This window comes from Ambystoma mexicanum, chromosome 6p (assembly GCF_040938575.1).
Source record: "Ambystoma mexicanum isolate Mex_15411 chromosome 6p, UKY_AmexF1_1, whole genome shotgun sequence".
Classification (NCBI taxonomy): Eukaryota; Metazoa; Chordata; class Amphibia; order Caudata; family Ambystomatidae; genus Ambystoma; species Ambystoma mexicanum.
Window position 1 is genome coordinate 1153138331 of NC_090935.1, and position 17453 is coordinate 1153155783.

General features: G+C 46.7%; 1 protein-coding gene across 2 annotated transcripts in view; it reads left to right on the forward strand.

Annotated features, from left to right (window-relative positions):
• Nucleotides 1-17453, forward strand: part of LOC138510252 (tight junction protein ZO-2-like) — a 515365-nt gene that overhangs the window by 171653 nt on the left and 326259 nt on the right. For both annotated transcript variants that reach the window (XM_069625772.1, XM_069625771.1), the window contains exon 2: nucleotides 13025-13078. In XM_069625772.1, coding sequence (XP_069481873.1) covers nucleotides 13025-13078 — 54 coding nt within the window. The remainder of the gene's footprint in view (nucleotides 1-13024; nucleotides 13079-17453) is intronic.

Genomic DNA, 17453 nt, shown 5'->3' on the forward strand with positions numbered 1-17453 from the left:
AACTGGTGAATGTGATGAGCCCTCACCTGGGGAGGAAAGCACTGCCCCAGGGACGTGTCGAGCACTGCTCTGATGTACTGGAGCCTCTGAGTTGGCGTCAAATGGGACTTCTTTAAGTTGAGGGAGAAGCCCAGCTTGTAGAGGGAGTGAGAGGTGACTGACAGATGATCCAGGACTTGCTTGGGAGAGCATGCCCTGATCAACCAATCGTCCAGGTAGGGGTAGACGTGAATACCCCCTTTCCTGAAATGCGTTGCCACCACTACCATGAGCTTGGTGAAGACCCTCGGGCAGAGGTCAATCAGAGCGGCAGGACCCGAAAACTGAAAGTGCGAGTCGCCAACCGCGAACCTCAGGTAGTTCTTGTGCTTTGGATGGATCGGCACATGAAAATAAGTGTCCTTGAGGTCGAGAGACACCAACCAGTCCTGAAGTTGAAGGGCCTGGAGGACTTGAGAAAGAGTAACCATCTTGAACTTGTCCTTCCGGAGGAGTTTGTTCAAACCGCGCAAGTCCATGATGGGTCTCAATCCCCCGTCTTTCTTGGAAATCAAAAAATAAGGGGAATACCATCCCTTGTTCCTCTCCGCTACAGGCACCAGTTCTGTGGCGCCTTTCTCCAGCAGGGATTGAATTTCCTGCACAAGGAGCGGATCCGGACACTTCAAAGAGAGATTCCCCGGTGGATTGTCACGAGGCCTCTGCCGGAAAGGAAGACAGTAGCCGTGGGCTATGATCTCCAGAACCCACACATCTGAAATAATGGCACGCCACTCTACAAGATGCTGCGCCAGCCTTCCTCCAACCGGCGAACCATGGGAAATGGCCTCATGACTGAGCTGAAGCGGCTGCAGCGTTGCCTGAGGGCAAAGAGGCAACTGTCCGAGCGGCCTTGGCACCTCGAGTACCTTGTTTTCCACCTCTGGCACTCCTACGCTGGCCTCTTTGACTGACCGCTCCTCTCGCTTTACCAAAGGTTGAGTAATAACGAAAGGAACCTCCCCTCCATTGCTGTCCCCTAGGACGAAAAGGCGGAGGTTGTCGAACTGCAGCGCCCAACGACTTCTCTGCAGCTTTGGAGGTCTGCAACCTCTCAAGGCTCTCGTCAGCCTTGCTGACAAAAAGATGTTCACCGTCAAAGGGCATGTTGAGGAGCCGGGCCTGCAGATCAGGAGCAAACCCCGACTACCGCAACCACGCAAACCTGCATATTACGGTGCTCGCCGCCACGGACCGGCTGACGCAATCTGCCATGTCCAAACCCGACTGAACGGCCTCACACATGGCATCCGTGCCATCCTGAACCATGGCAAGAAAACCATCCCGTTCGTCCCCTTCGGGAATATGTTCAGCCGCTAAGGAAACACCATTCCACAGAGTGTGCGTGAAACGTGACAAGGCACATACGAAGTTGGCCGCCTGAAGCGCCATACCCCCTGAAGAAAACACTTTCTTCGCCCAACCAACAAAACGCTTGTCGTCCCTATCAGGAGGGATGGTAGGATACGAGGCCTGTTTTGCTGGGGCTGTAGCCGCCTGCACCACCAAACTCTCGAGTGGGGTGCTTCGTCAAGCAGCAGGGGTCGCTACTGGCTGGGCGATATTTTCGCTGCAAAGACTTGCCCACTGCCGGGAGACTCTCCGGAGCAGTCCAAGCCGCCGCCACCCTCCTCTTTAGAGCCATATGGAGCGGCAGTACCGGGTCAGTTGGTGGACCTTGGTCGAGGATATCCATAAGGTCATCCTGAAGAAAATCCCCTGGGGGAGCAGCCCACCCCAAGTACTCGGTGACCCTAGACATAACGTGCCGGTACGAGGAGTCGGCATGAGTGCCAGGCTCAGGCCTACAAAACAAGAGGTGTCCAGACCACTGGCGTCGTGCAGGGACTGATCCAGGTCCTCAATTTGGCTATGGCCCGAGAGAATCTCATCTGGCACCGTATCGGGAACCATGCCATCATCAGAGCCCTCAACCACCTCTGAAATGAACTCAAGATGGCGGTAAGATGACACAGAATGGGGAACAAAGCCATGCTTGACCTTGACAGAGCCTTTCTAGGGGGTTCCACCGTGCCCCGGGGTACCCTCGTCGAAACAGCCTCGTAAGGCGTCGAGGGCGTTGAGTTAATCGGCGTCGACACCGAACACGGCTCCGACAGCGTCGACACAGGCCTCGAGGGCAGAGCCCCGAGCGTGTCCCTCGACAGCCTGGGTGCCACAGGCATCGACGACTTCCTCGTAGACACCACAGGTGCGCACACTGTCTCGAGCGCGTCAAGGACCGGGACCTGGAACGGGCATGACGAGAACGATTCCCCTTGTCCGAGCGAGACCTTTCCCACGAATCGTGCCGACCACCCAAGCCCGAAAGCGTGTGAGCGGTGTCTCTCGACCGATCACGACCGACCCCACTCAGAAGTGCGGACGGACCAGTGCCCTGCGATTCGAGAAACGCGAGCATTTTCTTACCGAAGGAAGCCCATTCCTCCAGCGTCGCATGCTTGGTGGGATAAGCGACCCGCCAACGGACCGAGTCCTCGGATGAGGACGGGGAAGGCGACCGATGACGGCGCTTCCGGGAGTGCCTCGAAGAGGCAGAGGAGTGGCGGGACCTACTCTGGGACCGAGACCCACTGGACTTCCAACGACGATGCGGAGAGTAACCCCTCGAATCGTCCGTCGAAAGCCCTGCAGACCTAGACTTCCGTGGCTTGGACACCTTACCTACCGACAGTTTCTTCTTGCGCTCCCGCAAGGCTTTGGACGTAAGCGACTGGCAGTCGACACAATCATCTGTCATTGGCCTCCCCGAGGCACCAGAGGCAGGCATCATGCGAGTCCGTCACCGACCCACAGTCCCCGCACTTCTTAAAGCCCGGACGCGGAGTGGAAGACGAGGTGGACATCACGAAGGATAACTTCACAAACTAACCGGTTCAAAGAACCGAGAAAGAACCGAAACTCCAAAGAGTCGAGGCGCTCCGAGATCTCCGAAGCGAACACGTTCGTGGAAAAAACGGAACTGAGGCTACAGGAGTCGTGCGTCCTAGTTATAACATCCAGTGACGTCTCCCGTCGGAGGAGGTCCTTGAGGGCGGCGTATCGACGTCATTGATGCAGGACGCAGACGCCTAAAGATTTTACGAAGCAGCACAGATGTGGTAATTACTGTCATAGATCTGGAATACGTCGTCGGACCATCAACTCGAAAGAACGTTACCAGGTAAGAGTAACTTGTTCTTCTAAATGTGTCATAAAAACACCAATCCCGACATTTTTCTGTTCATCAAGCCCAACGTAGGGAGAACATTCTTCAGGGGATTATTTGTAAAATGTCTAGATTTCTTCAACACCGTGTTCAGTGGGTCTTTTTAAACATGGACAATAGAGGGCCACTGGGCCTTCAGTGGTATTTCTTTAACAGGCGTCTTCTAATCCGTAATCTCCTTACGCACCACAAATGGAACACACATTTCTAAACGGCGCGTCAATTTGCCTGGGTATTCTAGAGGTCCTCCACAGGAATCTTATGAGACAACCAGGTTCCTCTGGTCACGAAAGATTTATGTGGGTGGCACATTGTGGATTTCTCAATGTCCAGATGACCCACACACGCACCTGTATGCAGAACGATTAAACTTCCTTTTAAAGATGACCAAACTACCTGAAAAACGCAGCATTTGCTTCTATATCCATATGTACCCTACAGTTCGTACCCGCCTTCAATAAATATGTACATTCCAGGGCTAATCGATTACAATGAGAAGTGTGTGCAAACTGCAAAAGTGACAAACCAAGACAAGATGCAAATAAATAGTAATTTTTTAAAATTCTAAAATATACCGAGTCCTAGGAAAAATGAAAGCATTGAAAGTTGACCAGTTTTGGCAACCAAGACAGGAATTATTCATGCACAAACTAAAAACAAGCATTGGCAATGCTAACACTTTTGTCTGGGCAAGGGAAAGGAATTTGGGAGCCACTACAGTAGTGGTATTAACTGGCCATCGATGGCAGCAACTGCAAAATGGTGCAAGTTCCTGGGCATATAATGGCAGAGCCTAACAAATGCCTAATAATTAAAACACGCGCCAAAACCGTAGGCTTTGCCTGTTTGTAACAGGACTTCAGTGATGGGACACAATGTGCTTCTAAAAGAGTGGCTAAAGGCCGTCCTGGTTAAGACATTTTTATTAACACTAATAGCATGTTTACAGTGCCAATAAAGTTATTACCTCTCATACTACTGCTTTGAAAAACACTGGCAGGCACTTCGAGGCCAGAGTTTGATGATGAGGCTTGATGAAACAAGCTCAAAGAGATCCTAGGCGTATGTGTTTCGGGCTGGCAGTGGCAGAGAGTGGGTGGGAATGGCCATAGGGATTAGCACGGCCATGGGCTGTCAATAGGTGGGTAAATGACCAAACCACTGAAAGCTTTGTGTCCCTCATATGCCATTTTCCCCTTGCTGTACTCTTAATGCAATAGTTTCGAATTATAGATGGAGCTTTAATGCCACCTGGTAGTTAAAATGACAAGACTTGTTGTCTTTGTTTTTAGGAAAACCAAAGTTTTCATGTCAACACCCTGCCTCACAGGGCGAAGTGGTTGTGTCCGATAGAATTGCGTTTAGAATAGAGTGCCAAATTATAATATGTTGGTAATGTGTTTTACTGCTGGGGTGCATATGTTCGAGATATGGTGCATTCCTCTTTGAATAACAAAGGTAGGATTAGATTTGTTTCAAGTTAATCATTAAGGGAATTATACTTTGAACCTGACTGGTTGCCCGCGAAGCAGGACTCTTGTTCCTGGTGGCATGGAGAACTCCAATAGAGCATCACATGGCATTATCTGGGCCTACCGCAATTTTCGGAGGTGATTGACTAAAGCTGGGTACGATGTGGCGGTTTAAGAAAAGCAGTAAAGGAGGCCAGTGAGAGAAAGTCTGATGTCTCTAGAGCAGCTGTAATAGCCCTGATGTAGTATGCTAGTTGTACCCCAAGCGGCAACATGAGTTCAGGAAATACCCATGACTGAGGTAGATCGGCATCTGATGTGGCTAAGCACATCTGGATTGGCAGCCAGGCATGGTGGCTGAAGTGGTCTCCTGAATATCTGGGTCACAGTAACAAGCTGAACTTGGTGAAATCCTCTGATATCGGGCAAATACAGCTCGTTGCTGGACCTTTATATGATTCAGTGGGAACCTTATCGCATTGCACTGGCAGGTCTTGGTATGTAGGCAGAGCAATACAATCCAATAAGAACCATGTGTGGCTGGATGCGTTGGAATACATTGAGCTGGTAATTTGACCTTTGTCGGGATGGAGGGTGCATGAGGCATGAGCCCTAATACCTGTGAAGGTGTCGGAGTGAGTATAGACCGGCCTCCTCACAGACCCTCGTTAACTGCAGCATCAGCGGCAAAGCCGCTGTGATGAGCTGCAGCCAGGGTGACCAATGCTGTAGCATTGCAGCATGGGAGGTGGCACTTTCGCCTCAACAAAAGACTGGAGAGGAAGAACAAGACGCCCGGCACAAAAGCAGCCTGTGCAACGCTGCACAAACAGGCGTGTGTATAACCCGTGGTGGGAGGAGGAGGAAGTGCAGAGCTAGCACCAGGAGGGGCGTAGCCGCAGAGTGGTGAGTCAACTCTGCAATGCAAAAAATAAAAGCGCACCTCCAGCCGACAGCGTCTTGTGGCACCCATGCCACCAGGGGCACTAGAGAAGAGCTTGGGTCCCACGACGCAAAACCCACTAAACCACGAGGGATTATTATCTAAAAATAATGGCCTACATGAAGGCCATGAACATTCTACTAGCCCACAAGTATCTCATTGTCTATGTTGCATGCAGAGGCGTTGCTAGGGGGGGGCTAAGGGGGCTATAGCCCCAGCTCTTTTGGTTGTAGCCCCGGATTGAAGCTCAGGGGTTACAACCAAAAAGCTAGCTAGCCCTGAGACCCGACAGTCCCGACATTAGCGTAGCCCTGGATCTTTTCCAGACCTGGCAACACCCCTGGTTGCATGTGTCAGAAACTCAGTAACACTGCATGGAGAAGGGGTGGTGCTTACCGGTCCTTAAGCCCCAATGCTTCCCCAAATCACACGCCCCTCAGACAAGTAAGTGTTTGGTTTGGGAGAGTGGCCAATATTGGGATGGGCTATTTAAAAGATAAGTTGGGAGTAGTCAGTGTAGGTTAGTTGGGTGAGGACAGGAGATGGAGGAGGACGTTCGAGAGACCAGAGGAGGAGAGCGTGGAGGATACAGGAGAGGGGGGGATGCAGTGTTTGTGTGTGGTATTATGGACTAAGCTGTAGTAGGAGAAGAGTAATGAGAGGTAATAGTAGTAGTGGAAAGGTTGTAGTAGTAGTAAGAAGAGGTAGTGGGCTAGGAGTTGTGATAAGAGCACAGCAGTGGTAATAGTGGAGAGATGGTAGTAGCAAGGAGATTTAGTATTAGTAGGAAGAAGGGAGGAGAAAAGAACAGTGTAGTAGAGTGATGGAGGTAGTGGTAGACAGAGTTGAGAAAGGAAGTAACATCAAAGGGTGGAGGTAGGAAGGCTTGTGTAAGATCAGAGGGACATTAGAGTGGTGGCAGGTGAACATTGTGGGATCCACGGTAGCAGATGGTCAGGTTAGATACGGCGAGAGGGTGGAACTGTGTGGAAACAGTTGCCATCCCAAACTCCCGAGAACACTAACCGGGACTAGGAGAGGGACAGTTGGGAGGCCCCATGTGAGTCAGATAGCCAAAGTCTTATGGAAGCCATCAATGGATGAAGTTTGGAAAAGACAGGTAGACGTCATCTGGTGGTAACCCCAAAATCCCTGTTATAAATTCGCCTGGGCTCGGGAGGGGGGAAAACCGGCAGTAACTTGACTGAGACGGACAGCCCTAGAACCAAACTTATCCTAAAAACTCTGGCAGACCCAAAAGATCTCCCACAAGAACTGTAACCATTTGTTGTATTGAAGAAATAAACACACTTGGAATGTTATTTAAGCCACTGGAATGGTTATTTATGGGGAACCCGTCAAACCATCCTGAAGGTGTGCAGGGACTACACATTTGTTATATGTGAACTAGGTTCATGGGGCTGATGCTGGATTCTAGCTTTGTCAAACATTTGCAGCAAAATCTGCTTTGTCTCTGTTTAGTTCAATCATTGGGCTTATTGCATTTACTTATTTAAGTTATGTGCTCGTTCATTATCTGGAATGGTGTCAAACTTATGAATTTTACTTCAATGTTGGTTTTAATAAGCAGGCCATTGTTGTGGTGTTAAATGAGGGTTTCAGCACTGTCAGACTGTAAAATTGTTTTTACTACCTTGCATTTACTCACGATAAACAGCAGTGCTAAATATTTGGTACACTAGTGTCTTCATATACAGTATAGGACTATGTGCCATGGTTCTTTTGGCTCCTTGTGTTTTTTCTCCACCTCCCAGACTCCAGTGTGACCGTCTTTTGGACCTCTCGTCCAGCCTCCTTGGCTCTGGTCTCCCATGTCCTCCAGGTATCTCCTCCACCTTGCTCCAAACCAGCTCCTGCTTCAGCCACTTAAAATCTCAGACTGAACGCTTGGCTTTTTATAGGGCTTTAGCAATGCCTTGCCTCCCAGCCTATCTTTGGTAAAAGGAGACTTTCACCCCCTGTTGTGGGACTTGGGATTGGCTCACTCCACTCACTGGGCTGTCGCCCCACTGCCTGCTGCACCCTGGCCCTACTTCTCGGCCTCTCTTGGGTAAGGGAGATGGGTGTGCAGGACCAATGTAGGGATCTATTTCAAGATGCATAAAAACATGCTTAGAACTGGCAGACCAGTGGGTCCCAGAAGGTATCGGGGAGCACATGTTGAAGGGCAGGCAGCCACCATTACAGGGGTGTTTTCTGCTTGGTTCCCACATGGGCTCGCTTAGATATTTCTTCCATTAAAGTATGGGCAGCATGGTGTGGGAAAGTGCCCATTAGGAGTGGTCTGGACTTCAGCCATTATCCTTGACATTTTTCTTCCTGCATTTTATACTACTGTCTGTGATGAATCACAAGGATGTTGTCACTTCTCCCCAGTGAGGAGCCTTTCCCTGTGAGGCTAGTGAGGTGAGCCCGCTGTGCACTACTCTCCCTAGGGATAGAGGCAAGCGGGACCTCACCGGGAGAGACTCTCCTTCTGGGCACAAGGACTCCCTAAACAACATAACTCTAACTCATCCACAAAGCCAGCCGGTGAAAGTGTGTTCTCGTCAACCAGTCTGATGGTACCTATGAAGAGGCATCTATATGGCACGGAGATGAAGAAAACCACCATTGCAAGGCTAGAGTGAAAGCAGAAAAGCACATTGACACTACGCCGGAGAAGTCCCACGGCTGCGTCATAAATCTTGGAGGCTAAGACTTGGATGAGAGGACAACCCATGAGTTTCAAATCAGCTTGGAGAGAGAGGCTGAGAGAAACTTGGATGCACAGCGTCCAATGGTGGAAAGCCAGAATGCAGCTTTTTAATGCGTGGCACAGGAGAAGATTAGACATGAGACAGAGCTGATGCAAAGCATCCCGAGACTCTGCTAGTAAGAAGTGGTGGCATGACTGTGTCACGGTGGACCTGGGCATCCCTAAACAACACTGATGCTATTTTTGGAAGGGCATCACGAGTGAGCTGAGTGAAGGAAAATCGAAGGAGCGAGAAGCCAACCTGACCTCTAACGAAGAGGGACCTAACCTACCAGAAATCCTGGTGACGTTAACCCCGAGCAAAACACGGGTAACTGGGAGAACGGGAGACTCGGGAGGGGAAAAGAAGATAATTGCTGGAACGTGCATACTAGTCCTAGTAGACAGTGTCGAACATATGAGGTAGGTGAAAATTATTGGAATCGAGATAAGCTGGCAAGTGCACCTAAAGAGGGTGTGAATCATTACTGGAACGTTCATACCCGTCCCAGCCAAAACCAAATGTAAAGAGTACATGACGAGAGTGAAAATCATTACTGGAACGCTCATACTCGTCCCAGTCAAGATAAAGTTGCAAGAGTCAATGTAGAGGGTGAGAATCATTACCGGAACAGTCCTACTTGTCCCAGTCAAGATGTATTATTGAGGGAGAACAAAATGCAAGAGAACTGGTTTTTGAATGTGGAAACACGTGGCAGTCATGATAAAGAGTGGACATTGAGTAAAGAGGAAGTCTTAAGTTTGATTGTAGAGAAAGGAATCGAATGGTCCTGTGGAAGGAAAGGGATCATCCCAAATGGGATCAAACAAGAAGCAAATAGAAAGTAAAGACAGGACAAGAGACTGAAAGAGACAGTTGAGATCTTCCCACCTAGTAATAGCCTAGACAAATGCAGATATATTTTCTTGCAATCCATTGCATTTCTTCTTTGGCATTTTCAATTGTTTTCTGGCCTCTGTAAAGCATGCAAATTAGGTTGAAATGGAGTAAAGGGGCAAGGAGTTTCCTTATGTGCTTTTCAAATTGTAATCATTGTTGTGGTGCCAAAACCAATCATGGAACATTGATGCCCTATTGTGGCTATTTTCAGATTCAGCTTTTTCCTGACGCAATTGCATCAGACACAGAATTTGTGGGAGGAAAAATGGATCTACAAAAAAGCCCTTTAACAAAATGTAGTAACATATTCTTCTGGATGCCCCCTAAGTTGTATCTCCTTTATCATTTCTTGAATTTCTGCTGTTTAGACACTTTTGTAAAACGTATGTCTAATTTTGCCTCAAGGTCGATGCTTTGTCAATTTCCACTGGCTTGCTGAGTGGTTTGGGTTATCCAGGTAGCTTTTTATGGGCAGTGATAAGATGCACCATTTCGAGTTTCGATATCTATGAAAACATTTTTTCTGATTGCCTTGGGATAATCTACTCTGGGGCCCTTTGGGTCGACCAGATCTAGCTGTTATTTTACCAAGAGTCGATTCTGCTCATAGGGGTTTCCATTCATGTTGGCCTTGCCTTTAAAATTGCTCTAATAGCTTGCATTTTGCCATTTTATTAGTTATGTTCCCGTGGGTTGGGGGCATATTATTTACAATAGTAGGACTGTTGGTGACCAATAGTAATCTAATTGAAAACAAGCAGTGTTTTGTACACAATGAATCCATAACATCACATGCAATAAGAATGCTGAAACAAATGAAGGCGATATTTCACACATCTGCCTGTCTGCGTTTACAACCCTCACAAGTTCGACCATCCTAAATGTTTCATAGGCGATGAGCAATAACTGCGTGTTATTCAGAATTGTATTTCTAGCCTTTGTTCATATAGCCTTTATAGAGACTGGGACTGATTATATTGGATGTAAGTGTTTGAATAAAACTTCACTTGGATTTCTCTAGCCGACCCCAACAACCTACATCAAGGTCAGTTTTCTTCATTGGGATGTCTCCACCATCAATAAAAGGTGTTTTTCAGAGGGAATATCCAGATCTCCCTGAATGGTCAGTCAGAATGTAGAATAAAATCTGTCATGCAAGCCTTTTTATTATCTGTTGCCTTCACCTATTTCTCAGTTGGTATTTCTGATTCTCATACTTGGTCGGTAGTAGGCACAGTTACCTGGAGAAGGAGTCCTGCCATTGTGGCTTCGATCAGCTCTTGCCATCAGTTAATGGTGAGGCGCCATGGGCATTGTAGTACAAAACACCTGGGGAGCCACTGATTGCAGACCCCTAATTCATTTTCAAGCTCAGCCAAAGAGTGTGCTCCTGAATGCTACATTTAAGTTGAAAAGAGAAGAACGAAACGCCTGATTCTGTGGTTAAGGCCTTCTTGCATTGTGAATAGGATACATAGTTCGTAATGATTTGAGACTATGTAGACTTGCTTGATTTTATAACCATCCATTTTATTTTTGGTTTTTAGCTTCTTCAGTAATGTTTATTTGTAATATGTACACAATAATTTGCACGGTTCACCAAGTCCATCGAAAGTAGAAGGCTACATATGGAGGGAAGTGGCAGAAATCCTTGTTTTATAACCATGTGCGGCTTAAAACAAAAGGATTTTTCTAAATCCGGGAGGTGCAATGGTTGGCCTTCCAGAAGTTTTGGACTAAAACTCCTTTCAGTTCTAGGCAGCGCAGTCAATGGTGAAGGATTATGGGAGTTGCTGCCCGAAATATTTGGACAGCCACAAGTTCCTCTCCCCTATTGTTATTATTTTGCATTTATATAGCGCCTTATATACCATTGGTATGGTCTGAAGGCGCTGGTAGGTTGAACGCCCTTGGGAACCGAAGTTCAGATCAGTAGAGAGTACAGAGCGTCAAAAGGTGCATGTGAGCACCCGGTATGTGTGCAGCTCGTGCGGTATCCATTTAATAGCTGCTTTCTAGCGGTAGGTGTGATGGTTGAGAGGTCAGGAGTATGTGTTAATTCTGGCAGGATTTATCCAGACCGGATGTGGCTGCGTTAGGCCTGAGGAGAACGCCTGGCTGGGGGGTGTAACCAGCAGTGATTACTTAGAATGATGTGGAGTGAGCGGCGGATGTTGGTATGAGAACAGTTATACCGAATGGTGTCATAGTATCTCTGTGTTCTAGTTGAGTGGTGATGTAAGGAGAGAGTAAGCGTGGTGGTGAGATATGATGGGTTATATGCCCTTTCAGACATTCTCTCCATTCCAAACCATACTATATACGTCATGCAAATTCTATGTGCTCAAGTCCGTTCCATGCACTCCTATCCACTCCATGCATCCCAGTCTGCTCCATACATTCCGGTCCGCTCCATGCATTCATGCATTCCGCCTTGCTGCGTGCGTTCGAGTCCGTTCCGCGCGCTCCAGTTTGTCATGCGTACTCCAGTCGTGGTGGGTTATATGCTCTTTCAAGCGTTCTCTGCATTCCAAACCATACTATATACGTCATGCAATTCTATGCGCTCCCGTCAGTTCCATGCCCTCCTATCCACTCTTGTCTGCCCCACGTGTGCACTCTAGTCTGTCCCATGCATGCACACCTGTCTGCCTCACGTATGCACTCCTGCCTGCCCCATGCTCTACGCATTCGGCAGCTCTACGTATTCATCCATTCTACGAACTCATCAGTATTGGATGCAATCTGTGCTTGTTCCTTCTACGTACTCATCTGCTCTATGCAACACGTCCGTTCACTCTGGGCACTCGTTCGCTCCAGGCACTCATTCGCTCCGGCATTCATCCGCTTTATGCCCTCACATGTACTAAGCATTCACCTGTTTTGCGCACTCCTCCCCACTGTGCACTCCTCCTGTTCATCCATTCCGCTCTACAGACTCATCCACTCAACATGTTCATCCATTCCATACACTCATCCGATCTATATATTCATTCGATTTCCACATTCATTCGAACTATATATTAATTCGATTTCCACATTCATTCGAACTATATAGTTATCTGTTCTAAGTAATTCATCCATGCCATTCACTTCGTTCACTCCGCATGCATTCGGTCCATTTCGGGAGTTTAAATCTTTTTACTGTTTCCGTTTGATTTATTCTTATTAAACATTTCACTGCTTTGATCTACTTTATTCGTTTAATTCTGTTTGTCCTTCTAGTTTATATTAGGGTTTGTTAGCTGTCAGTTTCTCACATCAGGTGGTTTGTAAATCGACAGTCATGCTCTATTACATATCGAACAGATGTCTCTACTGTGTCTTGTGTTCAGAAGAGCTTGGGGCGAGATTGCTAGATTGCGAGGTGGATTTGAGCATGCGGACTATCTGAGACATGTGGTTTAATAGGTTTGATCCTCTAATAAACTTGATCACAGACGAGAGCACATTCTGTTTATCTTGCAACATGATTCTGTGGTTCTGTCACTTAACAAAAGGTTTCCAGGTTTCTGAAGTATTGTTTGATCCTAGATCAACAGATCCCAATAGTTAAATGTGGTCTTACTTTTTCTCTTTTTCACCTTGAAATGAACAGAATACTTAAAATCTCATGAGCCATGTTTCTTTAGTGTTTTGCACTGGCTTTTTCTAATGTGTTCTTTGTTTGTTTTTTAAACAGCCAATGGGCATGGAGGAACTTGTGTGGGAACAGTACACGGTCACTTTACAAAAGGTAAGCATACGTTTACTTTTGAATATGCTATGGACAGGCTTATTTTAGAAAACGTGTCGAGCATAATTTAGCAACAACGCAACTTGAAACTATTGGATTGCAGTGGGGCATGAAGATCTCATCTCTGAAGCAAATCCCTACAACTAGTTGGCCAAACACATTGTACATACATTATTCTGACTGTCCATGCATTTAAGAAACTTATAATCGTTTTTTGTTTACAGAGCCCAAACAAAAATCTTAATTGCCTCTTGGTGAGGTTTGCATCGCTTCCAGGTCAGGTCAGCATGGAGCTAGCTCAGTGACTATAACTGTTGGAGGTGGCTGGTGCAACGTTTATTCAGAGGTTTGGTGTGAAATGATAGCTTGTGTGTGAGAAATATTTGAGAGATGAAAACAAGAACATTGAGCGCAATGTGCTATTAAAGGATTACATAGTTGCTACAGCATAAGAGATTGCTTGTATCTTATGCGGAGGCAGGAAGTTCCAGAGGCATGGCCTGATCACGGTAAAGTCTTTAGCCCCTTTGCTCTTGCAGACAATTACTAAAGACAACATATTCTTCATGATTCAACATATTTTCCAGTGTTGCTGCCAGGGAATTGGATGCTGTAGTCGGGGAAGACTCATTGTTATGAGCTGTTGCAATTCCTTCAGGTTTACATGTTGAAGGCACATGGATGATCTGTATGATGCTTGGTCAGATGCCAAGCATCTCGAATAAATAGGATTTGAGTTGATAAAGAGCTCCTCATAGCCAGGAATAGTTGAGATGCCTCAGAGGGCATCCACGTACACTAGATGTCTGGGCCCTACCGCAGGAAGCATTGGAACCTGCAGGAATGTGGATTAGAACACATTAATAGTTATCTTAAAAGAAGCATAAACACAGTGGACCTGAGAACATACTTTTTTGTGGGGCAAATGGTAAATATGGGGTCTTCTATAGTAGCATTCCCCGCTCGTCATGATCCCGCTCAAATCACAAAGCTTAACCTGGTAAACTCCATGTACAGGCGTGAGGGTATAGTTTTTACTGAACTGAGGGGGGCCATAGCTGTGCAATGTTGATCACCATGGTGAGGTGTCCCTTACACATTGCCTACAGTTGTTACATTTCGAACGCCTTATAACGTTACTACTCAAAATCTAAATCAAGCCCCTTTACCAGGATCTCCAATACCACTCTCAAGGAAGACTTCCTTGGAGAGATTCTGCGTAGATGACCTGGTGATGAGGCCTCGCCCACCCTGCCTGCAAGTCTGCCCAGCTTTCTTCTCTTGCTCTATGTGGGACTTCTGCCAGAGAGACTAAGACCCCTCAGGGGTTATGATCTATTACACAGCTAAATTCTACAATGTAGCACAGATTCTGTGAGAGCCAGTGTACTAGCCACAACATAATTCCCTGATTCCATACCCCCCCCACCCCAACCCCCTAACTAGCCCTCTTGCTATTACCATGGAGGTGTGGGCTATGGAGAGAAATGCTGCCCCCAGACCACCTCCAACCGCAGTGGGTCAGTCCTTTCTCCTGAAGCATATCTTATTTTAATTCATAATTCTCAACCAGGCCATCGTGCCACGTAAATCGGAGGCCAGCACAACACTTGCATGTAATGTTAGGAACAGAACTCTTCTTCCATTGCACGGCAACTGGACCTCTTTTATGGCACTTAAAGGACATGCTTATCCTTAGATTTCCAAGCTGGGACTCTCCATGCCTAGAATCTTAAGCCTGGCGTAGCACTCATAATTCCACAATCTATAGGATACAAGTGTGCATGTTCTACATTGAGTTTCGATTTTGGATCCTGTGCACTGTGATCTAATGGTAATGGAAAGATTTTCTATACATGGGCAAACAAAAATATTACTTAAATTGATGTTTTCCTGTACGGTCTTAGAAACCTTTTGCGATTCAAAGTAATCACTCCACACTACACTGGACAGTTCTTTTAGTTGGTTAAGGCTGTAAAGCTAATCGGACAATTGACCACCCACTCGCTCACACCAGTGCTACTAAAACTCTGGTAAACATTTATGTCAACAGTCTTTTCCTGATGGATGCCTCATTGTATGAGACATTGGTGGATTGTCTTCATTTTAGCCACTAGATTATGAAACCTCCTCGCAATTTCTGTTCATGAGATTGAAGGCCATTAGATTTTCAACAAAAATGAAGACGCCATTCCTGCCCCAGTGTGATGATCTGTGACTGTCCATGCATTATTTGGGTTACTTTAAAGTCCTCTGTTATTTTAAAGGTAAATATGCATTTTTAGACTTATCAGTAATCTATCAAAATGCTAGTAGTGCTTTACCGGTCTTCCGCATCCATTTGGCCTTTCTTTCCCTAGCTAGGATTCTTTGTAGCGAGCAACAAATACCACGGGTTGCTGCCTGGCACTGACCAGCTAAACCATGACACAGAATTGATGTAAACCATTTCTTTGGGGCAAAAAGGTGGATTTTAATTCTCTGCCAAGTGCCAGGAGACAACCCCTCTGATGGGGAGAGAGAGCATGCCATGGGGCTAAACAGTGAATCAGTGCATTTAGAATATTACAGTACATGACAATTAATGTCTTCCCTCTTCTTCTTTTTTTCTTCTCCTCCTGTTCCAAGTTCTGTCTTTTGTTAACAGATTATTTTTATAGTTCTGATATTCTTCCCAATTTGCATAACTGATGATGAGAATGTAGTCTGAGTAGCATTCAAAGACAATGTCCGGCCGACTTCCCGCATCGTTGTGGATTTCCACTGAGTGCTAGTCTCTTCATCATGAACACTGCATTTTTCCAACAGGGGTCCGCCTTGACCAGCTGTTTTGCGGTGTCATTGATAAGTATCAGTATGGGGTTCATTGTCATACTTGCTCTATTCCACCTGACCAACATTGCAAGACTTTGGAACGGTTTAACCACATGTGAATTATATGTGCCTCTAGCTCTAATGCACCTCCACCATTGATCAGAAGCGGGCATGCTGAGCTTGAACACTGTTTTGAGAGCATTCTAAAGGCGATTTATTGTGAGCACAGGTGGTGTTGTACATTAATGTTGACTTTGGGATCCTATTGAGTTCAACAAGTCCACTGTTTAAGCCAGAAGCGCAATCTAGTCGGCATTTGTCAATGTAGCTCATGATATCGCTTCCAATACTTTAGTTGGAACTGAGGTTGAGCGATTGCCAGCTTTTTCATTCATGGTGTCATCAAAGGCCAATTTTCTGTTGTGCTTTGTCACTGTTCGGATGTCAAGATTTCCAACACAAACGAGCATAATGGCACAAACAAAAGGGATATCCCTTGCATGAAAATACAAAACTCATGGCCCACAGGGCACAGTGAAGCGACAAACAATAGGTCAACACAAGTACACAAAACACGTGTCCTCTTCCTGTGGGACACTATGTAATTCTTCCCTAAAACAAATTGAGATAATTCTCTCCTAGCAAATCCATAGTAGCCAGGCGTAATTTATGTCAGTTCTTAGCTTAATGGCGTGTTTCCTATCACGCTCCCAGCAATGTTTGTTCAAGAAATAAGCAGCCAAAAGAACACGTGCTTCATAAGCAATACCAATGGATTAGTGCACTTAACTGACGGTCCGGATGCCTCACGAGGACATCCGGACCCTGAAGTCTGACGCCCAACACAAAGGGAAGGGCCATTTCACCGCCGCGGCCCCGGGTCCTGCTCTTTCCTGATCCAGCTGCTGCTCATTGCCGTTGCCGCCAGGGAGAGGCTCAACAGCCCTTCGGCGTCCCAGAACTGCCTAATCTCTTTGCGTTCTCCGCTGCCGCCGCCCGTGCTGGTAATCTGCAATTACCTGCACTGAGGCACGGGCGGCGGCAGACTTTAAGCAGTTCCTCATCATGACCAGCTGGAGTGCCGCGCAAAATCCTCTGAACTACACACTCCCAAAGAATGCTCAGAATTTTTATTTGCCTATTTAACGTCTTTCTGGGTACAGGAAGCGCCGTTCCATACCCCCAAACCTTATCCCTGACGGTACCTCCTCTCTCAGTGCACTTTCCAAGTTTTGCTTTCTCTGGGTGGTGCAAATGAAATTGTTGCACCAATCGAGGTGCATGAACCACACTAGCCGGTTCCATGAGCAATCCTCTGGTCCATACCCCACCCATTGAATGAGATCCCACGATTGTTTCTGTCTTCATCTTGAGTCCAGTATTTTCTTCACCTCGTATTCCGTCTGCCCATCCTTGGTAATTGCTGGAGGTCTCTGCACTTGCGTCCCCAGAGCTGCGGGTTTAAGCAAAGACACATGGAACACTGGATGTATCTTCAATGTTTGAGGCAACCTCAATTTGACCGCCACCTTAGATATACATTTCACAATCTCATATGGTC